Here is a 15,939-nt window from a genome sequence, read left to right as displayed (position 1 = left end):
AATGAAATTAAAGTGAGCATCTTGCTAACTGTATGTCTAGTAATTGAAATTATTCTCTTGTCCATCACTTTAAACTTGCCATGATTCTCATAGAAAACTAAGTAAGATGATTTTTATTTTACTCCATTACTCCTAGTGTAAATTATTTTCTTAGAATCATAAGTTATCTTTGTGTTCGTTGTAGTCTTCAGACTGGAACCTATGTTCAAGAATTGCTCCATTGATCATTTTCTACTTCAGACATGCTTTTTGAAGTTTTCTGTTTGGTGAATTCCGAAGTTTGTTTCAAATCCAAAAATTCAATATCTTCCCCCGGATTAATGAATCAGGTTATGTTTTTTCTTTTCTTTTAGGTGCAGAATGAGAAGCAGTGTGTCAATTTTTGAAAATTTCATTGCAAATGGAGTAAATATAAAATACTACTAATTGAAGAATTTTTTTCTCCTTTGCTTAGCTTTCTTGTTCTTCCTCTCTCTCTCTCTCTCTCTCTCTAGTGACCGCACATGGTACATGGCGTTTCTAAGCAAATATACCTACTTCCAGGGACAAGAATCTAAGCCATCCATGCGCACATATCCCTCAGAATGCAGTCAAGAGCATGCGTACCATGACATATTGAAACCACACAAAAAAAAAAAGAAGAAGAAGAACAAAAACTCTTAAGTAACTGCGCATAAGACATTCCAGTTCCAACGCATGCATGACAAAGAATCCAGCGCAAACCCACCAAACTTTTATTCACCCCCATCCCGGCGACCAGTTTTATTCTACGCCATCATCATCCAAAATCATGTCTTTTTTCTATCACATAACTATGTATCCGTCCGCCCATATGGGTCTTGCGAGACACCATCTGAGGAAGTCCTAACATGAATCTTTTGTATACCTTAAATCATTAAGAAGAATCAACTGCATGAGGTGCAGTTGCAGGTCTTTGGGACGAAGGCGCAGACGCCGAAGGGCTTGTCGGGGAGGTTGCAGTCGATGCTGAAGCAGCACGGCATCGACGAGCAGTTGTTCGGATCGTTGGTGGCGCAGCAGCGGCACTCCTGGCAGAGTTGGAAGGGAGCCAACTCGCGGCGGTTGGCATCTCCATCCATGGCGACGGCTCTGTCGATGGGGCGGTACTCGACAGCAAAGGCTCCTGCATGCATGTGGCTTATGAAAGGTTAATTAGCGAATCGGTGAGTGCAGAAAATTTGGGATGGAGAGGGAGATGAAGGGAGGGATCACCTTTGGTGGGGAGTGGGGTAGTGAAGAGAAGAGTGAGTGTTAGGATGAGGGGAGGGGTGAGTTTGGCCATGGTTGTCAAGATGTGTGGGGGAAGAGAGAGTTGCAGGGGTTGTGATATATATAACAGGTAGAGGGGAGGAGGGCAGCAGCTTCTCCTTCTTGGATTCCCTAAGAAGTGATCCTGTTGGGGAAATTAAGGAAGTTTCAATTCATAGATTTCTTTCTTCCTTCTTCTTCTTTTTGTTGGTGGAAAGGGAGGAGGAGCAAGGATCAACCATAGAAGTGAAATGACAATATTAGCTATTGGTGTAGCACAAACAGGTGGATGAATGAGATGCCCTTATACAAGGGTAACTGGCACATTTCTCCACGCATCCCCTCCCTTTGTGATCCACCCCTTAATTTCGTGTTGTTCTGGTTGCAGGATCCGTCCCGTCCATTTGGTTGCGAGGGAAAGAGCCAAGTAGCCAAAATGAGCCGTTGGCCTGCAGCTCGGTGGTCGCCCCCCTCGGAAGAGGACATTAGCTCGAGTCCGGCCAAGAATAGCTGCGGGCTGGAAGCAGCGGTTTTCGGGTGGGACGGATTACCGTAGTTGGCTTTGGTTCAGAGTGGCACAATCTTTTCTTTTTTATTTATTTTAGGATCAGGATAGGAGGAAATCTAGCCGAAATCGGGTGAGTACGAGACAGGGTTTCATGTTAGCCGAAATGTCAAGTTCGGAGCACCGCTGGGCACTGAAGGATGAGATTGACACTAGAATTTAGCTCTTATACATTACAAAGGAAAGATGTCATTAGATTTTAGAATGTTGCAATAAGATATGTATGTCACGATTGATCCGAACATGACAAAATATGTGCCATCACTAATTGATAGATGTAATATATAATTATATTAATTTCAGCCTATTATGATTGGAAATCAATCAACCAACCATCCCGCTTTACAATCTCAGAGAAGATGAATTAGTATATTGCAAAATACATTTCAGAACCAATGCTTTAATTTAAAAGAGAAGTTAATGTTGATTTAATTATATTGATCGGTATTTGAATATCCTGTTTTTGTAAAGATAAAAATCTAGCAATATATCTGCTCTTTGTGTCTGTACTCTTTCATTCCGACTCAATATAAATTAGGATTTTGGTTCATCTCATATCAGCCACCTATTAAGATGGCCAATATATCGCACCATGCTGGTCTAACCCAGTTTCATGCATGATTTGATGCAGTGTGGGTGCAATTCAGTGTAGGTAACGTATTTGGTCATGATCTAACATGATTTAGGTATTATAAAAGCTAGGCTTTGCATGGACAATTTATGTATTATGTATTTGGGAACCTTGTATCTCTACTCCCCTCTGATAACCATAAATCTGTCCTTAAAAAAAATCTTTAAAAAGAAAAAGTACTAGGCAAAGCTATCTGATATTTTGTGTTCTTGGTTAGGGGGTTAATATATTATCAGGTGCTGAATGCTCAATAACAGGTGCAGTGGCATTTCTAGTACCCATTGTTTCTCTGAGAATAGGAAGGAACGCCCTTATCTATCCTTTGTCGAAATTAGTCTTTTCTTATTCTTGTTTCTCTTTGTAATTAAAGCCAACAAGCTTAAGATTTCTCCAAAGGATATACTGCAAGAGGACCCTGGATGGGCAAGATACTTCAATACAAGCCACTCGCAAGTATTTTGCTTTATTACTTTGATCGAACTCAAACCTCTCAAGTGCTTTCCCGTAATTTGCTATGACGGACTGGCGTGCGACAAAAGAACTCGGAAACTTTTCCACACCAAACCCCACCAGGGAAAAACCAGCTCCCCAGTGTCTCTCTTTGCAGAATGGCTTCTAGAGTCCGGTGACACATGGAAACCACTACATGGATAATTTCCGCACGCACTTTGAGTAAGAAATGGGCAATTAATTGAAGGAGGATCCATCGTTGTCCGCCCACTGTCACCAACAAACATAAACTGTAGAGTTTTTCTCAAAAAGATAACATAAACTAATATTTGAAATAATATAATATAATATATGTGTGTGTGTGTGTGTGTAATGACAAAAAAAATAACTTTCATATAAAAATGGAATAAAAAAACTGATCAAGCAAGGAGCTGGATAATGGATAAATAAATGTTTCACAGCCCTTTCGAAACTCATGTTGATACCATGAAGAAAACCTTGTGGCTCCAGCATAAAAATCCAAAGACGCACGCAGAAGCCCAGAATGACGAGCACCCACCGAGGAGGCCGCTAAAGGCCAGCGCAGTAACTCTGCTAGATCTTACGTTCTCTTGCCAACGGGCCGACGACTTACAAATGATGGGGTTGCAAGGTCAGTATCCATCAAAGTTAATGAAAGACAAGGGTTAAATAGGAGAAGGGCAGGTTGACATCACTGTCATTTTTAACAAGTTAGTCTATTTCTTTGATGATTTACTGGGCAGATAAGAAGCCATGCCATTCAAATTTGAAAACGATCCTATAAGCTTTCATGTTGAGAGAACCTGGAGATCAATATTCCTCGCCAGTGCAAAGCGAAAATTGTGGTACAAATGTAACAAAACTTTTTACCAAGACATCCATTTCACTCCCTTGGCTGTTCCTATCAGCCTCTGTTCTTCGTGGTACTCAATGTGGCTCGGATAGTGCGCACCGCGAGAGAATATATAATGACACGAAAGTCATGCAGCTGTCCATGCAATAAGGAATCTCTTTTCTAACTATCCATTTCAGAAGCATTTCAAACTTTTTTCTGTTAGAGGTTGATCAAGAAAGTGACGATGCTTCCCCCGCATACGGAAATAGCTTTGCACTCGGAAATCTTGTGGCAGCTCCACCATAGACGGTGGATAAGATTCCGGTGGCCTCATGTTGGTTTTGTGTACGAGTAGCCCACAGGACTCTATGGGAAGCCACTTATCTTGTCGTCACCTTTTTTTTCCCTGGATAGCTCTTGTATTCTTATTGAACACTGATTTTGTTCGGGAAAAGATAAAGTGGCCCTCCATATGTGGCAAAAGAAGCTTGTAATCTGCCAAAACTATCAAAACCAATGCGCAGCTGAAATCCAGTGATTTAATTCTCTTCTGTTTTATTCTTGGTGAGTGGGAGCAGAAGCAAGCTACTTCGTATCAACGACAATCATTATATTCCTTATCAAAAGAGGGAGAAAAATATGATGAGTATATCTTGTCATAGTCTTTGGTGGCGATTAAATGTCCTGTGTGGCTACCAAGTATTACATATTTAGCGTCTAGTTAAGGGTCTATTTTGTTTGTTTGCTCGTTAATTCATGCGTGCCACGCGTCATTTGTGAACCTACGAAAGAGAGACCATAAAGACTTCTTCGAATACGCAAGGCATGGCCTCAGAATTTCTTGGCACAGAGCCCAACCCAAATTAGCTGCAAGAGCCTCCACGCCCGGTGCACCAGAAGAGAACTTCAGAGCCGTGCAGCGAGATTGGAACATCCCGGACCATCTCTACTTCGAGATATATTAGCCGTGTCCAGAGCTAATTAAGTATACAGCAATTGCCGAGATGAAGTACATGTTCCCTGACCTTTAAACATGCAAGCTAGCCAGGGATAACAATCGCAGAAATTATGAGTACTTTGGTAAAAGCATTCGACATTTTGCAAATTGTAGTTTTACACTCAAATAAGCTAACAGAAGTTTAGCTAGAAGAGTGGGGGAAAAAAACTACTCGGAAGACCAAAAGATTCATGGCATTTAGTATGCCTGATTTCAAAATCCAGAAACACGCATCAAGTTTAGAAATGAGGAAGGTGCTATTAAGGACATGTTAGGCAATGCAGTCCATGCTAAAAAATATACATATAATGGAAGTAAATGGGATGGAAAGGAAAGGGATAAGTGATGAAACAGCATTAACATTGTTGCCTTTGAGAAGTCGGTCAAGTCCTGCCTGCGGTTTGCTATAGATGGGATAGCCAAAACTGCCATTTTCAGCAGTTTGAAAAGGTGAAGATCTTATAAAGATGGAAGCTAACTGTGCAGTGGACAGTGAGTTTTTACCAGTCTTTCTCCACATCCTGATTTTAACATGCCCCTACAAGTAAGAAACTACTCAAATGCATTATCCATAGCGTACTGCATAAAGACTTCCAAATTTTATTTCCTTATAGATTTAAGATCAGTTTTTTTCAGTTCAACTAGCTTCCATTAGTAAAATGAAACCCCAGCCCATTTGGTAAGGGTTGCCTCAGTTGAGATACATAAAGACGGGTAGTGAAAATAAAAGACCTTACAAACAGCAACAGTGGGTGGATCACATTTACATCACAAGAATAGCAGAGAAGCAAAAACCCACACAAACAGCGCAACTAGATTGTCAATATACAATAAGTGAACCTATTCCAGAGAAGAAAAATATAGGACTCACCTCACCCTGCATGCTGCCACAGGACTGGGGGAACATTTTGGGCTAGGACTTGCTCTACATCCAACACCATTCCCCGTGATCCTGCGGTGCATCCGGTAGTCAGGAAGGCCATCGCTCACTGGGGCATGACCTGAAACCTTGCTCCCGCTGCTGCTCTGAAGGGGCTCAAGAGTCTCCACAACATCACTCATAAGGGGCCTTGCTTTTGGGTTTTGGCTCAAGCAGTAATATGCCAGGCTACAGGCCTTCTGGGCAGCTCGCACTGAATACTGACCCTCCAACCTGGGGTCAATGATCTGCAGCATCTTTCTCTTGTCATTAAGCTTGGGGCGAGCCCAGTCAACCAAGCTATGCTCCTTGCAGGGACGGGTCTTGTCCACAGACCGCTGTCCTGTTAAGAGCTCGAGAAGGACAACCCCAAAGCTGTAGACATCACTCCTAGCTGTCAAGTGACCTGCTCATAGAATCAAGTATGATTCAAAATGAACTCAGAGCAATTAATTCGAGAAGCAAATGAATCGATGGTATATTCCATTTGAAAAATGAAGGGAGAAACTGAAGAAGGCACATAGGTTTGATAGATTCTACTTATCATGTTGCTCAAGAAGATCTCATGATCATCATACAAGATTAATAATCAAAGGAATCTCCAAATTATATACTGAGAACAAATAAAAGGCCATATGGGGGAAAAAATCCAAGTTGTGAAGAGGCAATACCAGTCATTACATATTCAGGAGCAGCATATCCATAGGTTCCCATTACCCGTGTTGACACATGGGTGTCATCACCCTGTGGTCCAGCTTTTGCAAGGCCAAAATCAGAAAGCTTCGCTGTATAATCCTGTGAAGACATGCAGGAGAAGCAGCAGCAAACCATGTCAAAAGGGTTTATTATTTTGAGTGATACATGTAAAACATATAAATGATAAAGAAACTAAGAGCAACAAAATAGACTGCCACTTAACAGAGTCCAACAAAATATTTGATGTCTTAAAATCTCGGTAAATGACAGGCCTTTCCGCATTGTGAAGGAAAGCTAGCCCTTGAGCAGCACCAAGAGCAATTGACATTCTTGTTGCCCAAGATAATGGAGCAGCTGTCTCTGGATGCATCAAGCAAGACAAGCCAGGTTCAGAGAACAATTTTTCATGAGAATAATGAAAGACCATGATTTAATATAGTTTATTGTACAGAAGACAGACCAAAGAAGAAAGCAGGTGAACTTCTTGTAGTCAAAATCTGATATTAATTATCAAAAATGTAGTTGGCAATGTAACAATGCAAATCAATCTAGTGATCTACTATTACATAATTCGGGTTGCAAGAAAAATAAACAAAGAATTCAGAACACCATGCTGACCCGAACCGGATGGTACGGGACGTACCGTACCGTACCAATTCGGTACTGGTACCCGGTACAGATGACATACTCAGTATACCAAAAAAATTCTGTACTGTACCATACCGGCATTGTGTTAGTGTGGCACCGGTATAGGGTTCGGTACCGAGATGGTGAACCTTGATCCAGAGTACAATGACTAAATAGAAGTTTTCATGAAACCATGTGCAAGAAGTTATGATCGATCGTGAAAAATGAATGAAGATGGCATGCTGGATTGGACAAAGAGAATACACTGTTAAACAGAACCAGAAGGAAAGAAATGCACTGGTAACAAACATTCCCATCATAGCCAAGATTAATAAGTTACCTATGGAATGTTTTGTAAGGAAATTTAGAGATATAAAACAGGCTATCCACCTTAGATTATTTTCTTTGTTTTTTAATTTATTTTAACTCATTGCCTTTGCTTGGTGCACAGAATTTGCACAGCATGGAAGGCCATATTTTTCTTTGTATGGGTCCCTTGACTCTATAGCATGCTAAAATATTTCTTTCAGTGTTCCCAATTATGAACTGCCCATAAAAGAAAATGGATCAATTGCACCAGGTTAACTTTTTACCCCGAACTTTCTAACCAAAAAGTAGTCCAACTAACTAAGAAATAGCAATTTTAGCATCTACCATATCAAATCCTATAGGATCTGCACACTCATTTGGCTCATTCCTTTGTTATCTCACTCAAAGCTTAAATTTGTTAATGTCAAGATAAATCATCTTCCTGTTTGGAAGAATAGGGAAAAATAGATACTTAAGTTAATAGTCTTCATCCTTAAATGGCAGGCTAGAAGTCATTTGTTTTTGAGCTTATTACTTCTATAAGTTCTATTCATTGACCAATAAACAGCCTACTCCTCTTACAACATATGCAAACCCCTTGACTTTCACCTTTTGCCTACATCAACAGTCTCTCACACACACATAGTCACTAAAGCAACGAGACTGCTATAGGAAGATTTGTGGAGAATTTGGAATGAATATGACAATTATAGTACCATAGTATCTTATCATAAATTTCATTATTACAACTCAACATGCCATGAGAGTCAAAAGTTTGACCCTCTTCAACACGCACACACAGGCAAGCGCACACATATATAGTCACTAAAGCAACCACACTACCATATGCAGATTCATGGGGAAAATAGTATCTGATCTTGAATTTCATTATTACAGCCCAACATGCCATGGGAGTTAAAAGTCTGACCCTCTTCATCATCTAAAAGATTCATTAGGTTATATACTCTCCACACAACTTGCTGAAAAGCAGCTCCATTTAAAAAAAAATTTCATAATATGTATAAAAAACAATTTGTTAACACATCTTCAAGTGTTCGACAACTTTTTATTGCCTCAATTAGTGTTTCAGTGGCTTATAACCTGTTTGTTTGAGATTATCTGGCTCTTTAAGCATCTTATTTTGGCTTTTCAACAATTATCCTGTCATTGTGCTCATCTTGTAGCAGATTTTACCTTCTTGAGCTCTCTCAAACTGATTGGCCTTGAATATTTGCCCTTGTCGGCAAAGAATATCATACCAGGCCCCTGTATGATCTTCCATCTCTTTATTGTTAGAAAAGGCCTACTTTTAGTCCTATTTGTTGAGGGCTTGTTTGGATAACCAAAAATTACAACATATTAGGCTAAGATAGAGAATATTGAGACTTTGTAGTAGAAATTCCAAAGTGTTTGGATAAAGATTTTGGAGTGTAAAAAAGCATGGAGTATAGCCCCAAAACTCTGTAATTACAGCATGCTTCTAACATCCACAAGTAGCTCTAGAATTTCATCCACTGATTACCAGGAGCTTCCCCCTTCCCCATTGGACTCTAATATCCAATCCCCTTATTCCCTTCCTCTCTTGTCAATCAGTTGAAGGCAATCAAACATCCACCATCAATGGCAATAGGAACAACCAGCACCGATGAATATGGAATGGTCAAGAATGATGAAAACAACAGGAATTGCAATGGTGACCCATGTCCAATTGAGATGACAATGGCGACCCACCACGGTCAGCCCCAACCAACACTACTGCCCCATCATTGTTGACATCCCACTTCCCTTCATGACTCCAACAGTTCCCAAACATCACCACTACAAAATTGTCGCTAACACCCACGTCCCTTTCCAACTTTGGTGGAACCCAAGCACCACTACTATCTTAATTATTTCCAATCCCCACCACACCACCCCAACTCTAGTCAGCCAGCTATTGCCGCTGCCCCCAACATGATTGAAACCATGGTCTGCCAAACCAGTCCATACCGGCCGGTTCGGCCCAGTACAGACCGGTCCGGCCCAGAACCGATATCCAGACAGCGTGGTTACCGATTCCAGCCATTTTCGGGCTGGTACCAACCGGCACGCAGGCGTACCGGTGCGAACCGGATACCGATTTTTTTTTAATTGCAGCGCACGCACTGTAGATTTCAAACCACAGCGCGCACGTTGTGGTGCAGAACGCGTGGCCCGGAAACATGCGGCGCGATTCCACGACGCGCGGGCGCGACTCCCCGCACTGGGAATCACCCCACGCGCGGTTCCCCCGCGCGCAGGGCAGCACGCCCGCACGGGTGCGGGCCAACTCATCCGTGCAGGGCAGCGTACCTTGGTTGAAACCCCAAATCCCCTCTCCCACTCTAACCAACCCAACCCCAACCTCCATTCCACCCCCTGCATCACCACCTTCAACATCACCATCAACATCAACATCACCATCACTACCACCACTGCCACCATCACCACCATCGCAAAATCCACCACCATTACCCCCGCCTTCACCAATAACCATCACTAAATCATCACCATCACCAATTCAGCAACCATCACCACCTTACCACCATCACCACTGCCACCACCAAATACACCATCTTTACCATCAACGACATCACATTCACCATCACCGTCTTAACCATCACTACTAGATAATACTTGAAAACATGGGGCGAGAGAGAGAGAGACAAGACGGTTGTGGTAATGGTAATGGAGTGCGGTTTGAGGATCAGGGCTAGCTAGAATGGGGGAATATGATGGGGAATGATAATTGAACTGATAGAAAATTTTTCTTACAATTTTGTTTAGGTCGCGTCCAAATAGTTTAGAACTCTAGAGTAAAAATGTTGTGGAATATTCACTTGATGCACCACTCCATTACTAGCGTCTTTTGATTGGCTAGAATTTTCCTATGCATCCAAATAGGGCTTGATACTCTTTGATTCTTTTAGGATATGTCCATTTAAATCACAGTAGGCTCCAATGAACTCACCAATTACTACATCACTTGGTCCCTCTTGGTCACTTTCTACATGCCTAGTTCTTGTGCAGCCTTAGAACTCTTTCTAAACCCATTCACATGGTAAGTCCATTTCTTGTAATTCTAACCTACTAAGAGGTTTTATTCTTCTTTTAGCATCTTTAAGGGCCTGTTTGGATGTCTTCCAACAGGACCTTTCTTTTTTAGAAAACACGACTAGAACTATGCCAAAACGAGTTTGGGGCTGCCATGGTAACTCCAAACGAGTTTGGGGCTAAGTAACCCTTGTTTCTTTGGGATAACTAATCATGTCTATGAGGTGATTTATCTAATCCATGAAATGTAGGAATTAGTTACTCCTCTAGCCTCCCTAATCACCTTCGTTCACCGCATTTCTATCATAATTTCAAAGGTGATGCTCCACTAGAAGACCAACATCCAAAAAGGCCCTAAGTTGACTAGGTATTCCTGTGCATGTTATTAACATCATTTCTTCTTGCATATATGTTTGTCTATTCCACTTCAGCGAGCTCCTTTATAGAATCTTTTCATCCCATAGTTGACATCATTTTGGGCACCCCCTTTACCTTCCTGACTTTATAGCTTAGTCTGGTCTCTCAATAAATTTCAAGATCACCTTACTTGTCACATTATTCTTATAGTTTGATTTGAATTTTAGGCTTTGCTCCTTATTAGCTTGTTCTTCATCGCCTTATAGAAGTTTTCTGCTGTTACACCATTTTATATACTGGCCAACTTCATTGTCTGGTTAATGCTCGGTATATATGGCACCATTGCCATATACACCCATAATTGATAGTGTCAGATCCTAGACTTTGGAATTTGCAAGAAAGTTAACATATTCACAAGTATACCACCATCCAAAATAGAATGGTCTAAATCAAGATTTGTCATACCAGTAAGTACCATATACCGACCATATCGAATCGGTTTATGGTATAGGGGGCATACCAACACTCGGTATGCCGAACTGACCCCCGTATCGAGCATACCGACACTGTAGTAGGATGGTACCGATACAGGATCCAATAACGAGATGGCGAACCTTGGTCTAGATCAATTAGCAATAAAACCCACATCAGTTTTCTTATTTACTTTTTCCTGTTCCTTTATGGAGGTAACAGAAATTGAATTGTAGTAATTGAGGAGAAAGGGCTAAATCAATAGGATTCACCATATGAACCCTCAAAGAAAAGGGATTAAAGCCTACAGTGAAACTTTTTATTTCATTTAGTGGTTAATATTAAATAATATTTTTCATGATTTGAAGAAAGACAAAGGCAGTGCTATACAAAAGGCCATCTTAGATAGTTTCATGAGGAGATCAGGTCTCATTTTAATCCTCTAATGTCACTAAGAAAGCTACCTAATAAAGTTAATAATCTTAAGGCAAAGTCAACAGCAAGCCCCAATGGGTCATTCATAAATAAACAAGAAGAGCACCTTCCAACATAATGATAAAGCACAAATCATGTATACAATAATGAGTCAAAGCACAGATATTATTCAACAATGCAGGTGAATTAACCTATCTGGTTAAAGAGTTCATTACAAATTCGTGTTTGTCTCTATACTAGAGGTAAACTTAGAATAACTTCCACATTCAGTTTTCATAACTTTCCCCTTTTGTTTTTGCAGTATCCACTCTTGTCACAAGGTAATTTCCAAATGAAACCTATATAGATAGTTAAAAGGATTATGGATAATTTGCAGTATCCTTTGTTGTCACAGGGTAGTTTCCAAAAGAAGCCTGTGCAGACAGATAAAGGATTATCAATCATTTGCAGTATCCTCTCTTATCACAAGGTAGTTTCCAAATGAAACCTATGTGCACAGTTTAAGGATTATGGACAAGTGTTGTAAAATGTGATATAAATTTAGAGTGTCACAACTCACAACTATCTGCAAGGAACTAGTTCTTTAAAAGTTTAATCTTCCAAGAAAACTACACCCTTTTCTTTTTTCATGCATGCATATGTCAACCTTACAATTGAACTGAAAGTCATGGAGACATCATGAAGAAGCAGCAGAGGATTCAAAAAGATCTGGAAGAAACAACCGCATATATAAGTTTATCAAGCAACAAGAATAAAAACTTCTCTAAAAAAGAGAATGCAGAGTTATGTACTTCGAAATAAGTGATTCTCAAGGCTCCCCCGGAACATAAACTCATAGACAAGCAGCCTGTGATCATGCTCGCAGCAATATCCAATCAACTTCACTAGATTAGGATGCCTGAGCTGTCCTAAGAAATTAACCTCTGTCTGGTAAAACAAGGATAAGAGTCAAACTCAAGAAACATTTCAAACTGCCAAATAACAGAGCTAACTATCTTAATATTAGCATTAACCCTATTATGTTGCTTGTTCAAACCAGGGACACCTCTTTGATGTGGCCAGGAAATTGTAAAAACTTAACTGGATGTCATGATTCAAATGTTTACAGAGTCCATTTGCTGGGCTTCGTACTTTAATGCCCTTAACAGAAAGTGAGGTTATGTTCAAGGAATGAAAGTGATAAAAAGTTAAGGAATATCTGATAAGAAATATGGGAGGCTACTCGAGCTATGACATTGGGGTGGCTCTGCATTGTAGAAGCAAGAATAATCTCTCGTAAGAGTACCTAGTTTGCTAGTACCTATCATACCGTACATATTCCATCCGTATCGGTAAATACATATACTTATCTGGTAGAGATTTATACTAAACAAGCATACAGAAAGCCAATGCATGCATATCTTTTCAGACCAATAATTACTGGTTCACATTTTCTCCTTTTTTTTTCTTTTTTTTTTTTGCTTTAACGAAAAGGGGTAGGGGGGAGGAAGGGACAAGCCCACCCCCGCATAGCAGCCCCCACTAGGCCCCCGCCCCGCCAGGAGAATGTTCGATGCGGGCAGAAATGGCCGTGTGTTGGGCACCCCGACCGGTTTTACTCATGCTTTCCCCACCCATGGGCCCGGCTCAGCTACCCCTCTGGGCTCTGGCTCGAGTTCCAAGTGTGAGTACGTCACACCTGGCACCACCCCGGCTACTAGCGGTCCTATACCTCATGTCCAAGCAGTGGCCAAAGCCACATTTTCTCCTGTTTGTCAGAAGAAAAAAAGGGCCAGCAGGAAGGAATAATGGGCAGGATTTCCATGGACGCAATAACCAATAAGAACAGTACACATTGGAGGGGACATCTAGCCAATTTTAGCTTCCCATACATATCTATTGGTTGTTTAACAATATTTATGTGCACTCAAAAATTTCAAACATGTATATCTTATGGCATCTGAAAAACTGCAGCATCTGTCTTTTTTTTTGTTTTGATAAACAGTATCTTCATGTTGGCAAGCAAATAATTCAAAACCTTTGCACTGAAATCTAGATTATATCCTATGTTCAAGCAACAGGAATTAATCAAAGGCTCGAGTACTCATCATCAATGAAGAGAGGCATCTTTTTCCTTGCTCAATGACTTCAGTCACAAGCACGATCATGCGTGCACATTAGATGGGGAGATGGAGGAAGTCGGCTCATGGGAGCAAGTCAAATAGATGTACGAGTAACTTATCGAGCACCCATGTGATAACATGTCAAACCCAGATGAATTATAGAGCCTCTAGAGACTTTACCAGAGCATAAAGGATAAACATAAGATGATGAGAAAGCCCACTTACAAGCCATTCTCTATGCCCTTGATGACCATCTTTATTGAGGACCTTGACGGCAACAGGAAGGGATTTGAGACCGACCCTCACATTCTCATCTATGTATCCCTTGTAGACAGTCCCAAATCCTCCTTCACCAAGAACGTAGTCTGGACGGAAGCTCTTTGTGATTGTCTCAAGCTCAAACAAAGTGAAGGCAATCACATTGGTGTATATTGCAATATTCCTTGCATCTTCGACGTTTCGAGGGGTTGAAGGTTCGCTCATGTCCGAGAAAGAGCGGTGGTGCTTCTTCTCAGGAAGTGCATTCTTAGCAGGAAGTTGGAACATCTGGAGCTGCTGAACTGAAAGTGAGAAAGCATAGAAGACAGGTTAATAAGGAAGCACAGACAACATGGGAACAATCTTTAGGAAGAAACACAATTTACGAATGATTAAGCTAGAAGAAATTTAATCACTGCACATAAAAGCATGCGGAATTAGAACTTCAAATGGTCAAGGGAGAGAACAAGGATGATGTAAAACCAACCAAACTATCGATCCAATGTAGTAAAGTATTTATAGTAAAATTAAGTCGAAGACTGAGAAATAGCAAAACAACTCGACCTTCTGTTACTCAACCAAAATGGAATATAGTCATTGAAAAACTAAAAAATAAAGATCTGAAGACAGCTGCATGAAAATGACAAATTTTGCAAGACAAAAAAAAAGTCGCCTTCATGAAAATCAGATTCCAACAACTCCCTGTCGGTGTGATCCTTCGATTCAAAAAGTAACTCGAAGAAAAAGGTCCGAACTCCCCAACGAATTTAAGCTAAATTAAAGAAGAAAATTCCAAATTTGACGAGCTAGCAAAATCAAGGTCATCCCTTTAGTATGAAAAAAAAAAGGTAATATCCAAAGAAGAAAAATAAAGGACCGCTCCTTCACCTTGAAGGAACAACGAAACAAAGATAAAACTAAAATAATAACAGAACCCAGAATGCAGCAATATAAAAGAGGGGCAAAAAAAAACAAACATCAGGACATACAAAATCCTCAGGAACCAGCATGAAGTCCGATCCCACCCAAAAAACCGAACTTTCTAGTAATCCAATGACGATAAAATTCAGTTCCCAAACAAATCAATGGAAACAAATCAACAATGGCCAAAAAAAAAAGGGAGCGGAATAAGAGCAGGCTGAGAGGGGGAAAAAGAGAGAGAGAGGGGGGGGTGGAATCCCAAAGATGGGAACTTGGTGGGAGAGAAAGGGGGGGTTTAGAGGTTTGGATACCTTGGGCGTGAGCAGCGACGACGGCATTCTCCTCCCGGGTTCCGCAGTTGCCCATCCTTCACGACCTCTCTCATTCTTCGCTCCTCCGCTCTACACCAACCAATCCCCCCTCTCGATTCCAAGTCTCATATGGCTCCCAAAGCCCACATAAGAGAGAAAAGAGAGAGGAGAAATTGAGACTTCAACTTGAAGGAAAGGGGTTAAAGGTGACGTTTTTTCCTTTCCTCTGTCTCGCTCTCCCACTCTCTAAAAAGTATAAATTTTTTGACCGCACGAGGAGTAGGAGCAGCACAGCCACGACGGCGAGCACATTCACCACCACCTCCCAAAAGATTCCCTTCCGGAGCGTAATTAATTAAGGGCGAAGGAATTCCCCTGCGAGCGTGACCACGAGGGACAGGTGGGGGGGTGGAGCGGGGGGGTGTGGGTAAAGGAGGGGAGGAGCGCTAGGGAGGGAGGAAGGTATCCCATTTACCAAACTAGCCGTACACTGTATTTCTAAAAAAACAATAACAAAAGCTATTTTTTTAAGCATTAAACAATTATATTAGATTTTGTTGAAGAATATTATATTTTATTTTATGTTTTTATTTTACATAATTAGTATTTTTTGTGTTTTATATAATTTTATATGATAAGACTGTGAAAATAACTTTTTTTTATATTGTCTTCTCAAAGACATTTCATGAGATT

At 40.8% G+C, this 15,939-nt stretch overlaps 2 protein-coding genes across 2 annotated transcripts; both read right to left on the bottom strand.

The window, feature by feature from the left end:
- Positions 1-638: 638 nt before the first annotated feature.
- On the bottom strand, positions 639-1,993 carry LOC103717879. Its single transcript, XM_008806429.4, has 2 exons — positions 1,234-1,993; positions 639-1,144 (listed from the first exon to the last, which is right to left on the bottom strand). The coding sequence occupies exons 1-2, from the start codon at positions 1,301-1,303 to the stop codon at positions 906-908; spliced, it is 309 nt and encodes a 102-aa protein (XP_008804651.1). The 5' UTR covers positions 1,304-1,993; the 3' UTR covers positions 639-905.
- Positions 1,994-5,345: 3,352 nt separating this feature from the next.
- On the bottom strand, positions 5,346-15,675 carry LOC103717880 (probable serine/threonine-protein kinase PBL8). Its single transcript, XM_008806430.4, has 6 exons — positions 15,247-15,675; positions 13,982-14,316; positions 12,446-12,581; positions 6,607-6,743; positions 6,359-6,482; positions 5,346-6,093 (listed from the first exon to the last, which is right to left on the bottom strand). The coding sequence occupies exons 1-6, from the start codon at positions 15,299-15,301 to the stop codon at positions 5,636-5,638; spliced, it is 1,245 nt and encodes a 414-aa protein (XP_008804652.1). The 5' UTR covers positions 15,302-15,675; the 3' UTR covers positions 5,346-5,635.
- Between the last annotated feature and the right edge of the window lie 264 nt (positions 15,676-15,939).

The sequence above is a fragment of the Phoenix dactylifera genome, chromosome 3, assembly GCF_009389715.1.
Source record: "Phoenix dactylifera cultivar Barhee BC4 chromosome 3, palm_55x_up_171113_PBpolish2nd_filt_p, whole genome shotgun sequence".
Classification (NCBI taxonomy): domain Eukaryota; kingdom Viridiplantae; phylum Streptophyta; class Magnoliopsida; order Arecales; family Arecaceae; genus Phoenix; species Phoenix dactylifera.
The sequence above is the reverse complement of the archived record's forward strand: the minus strand, read 5'-3'. Positions and strand labels throughout refer to the sequence as shown.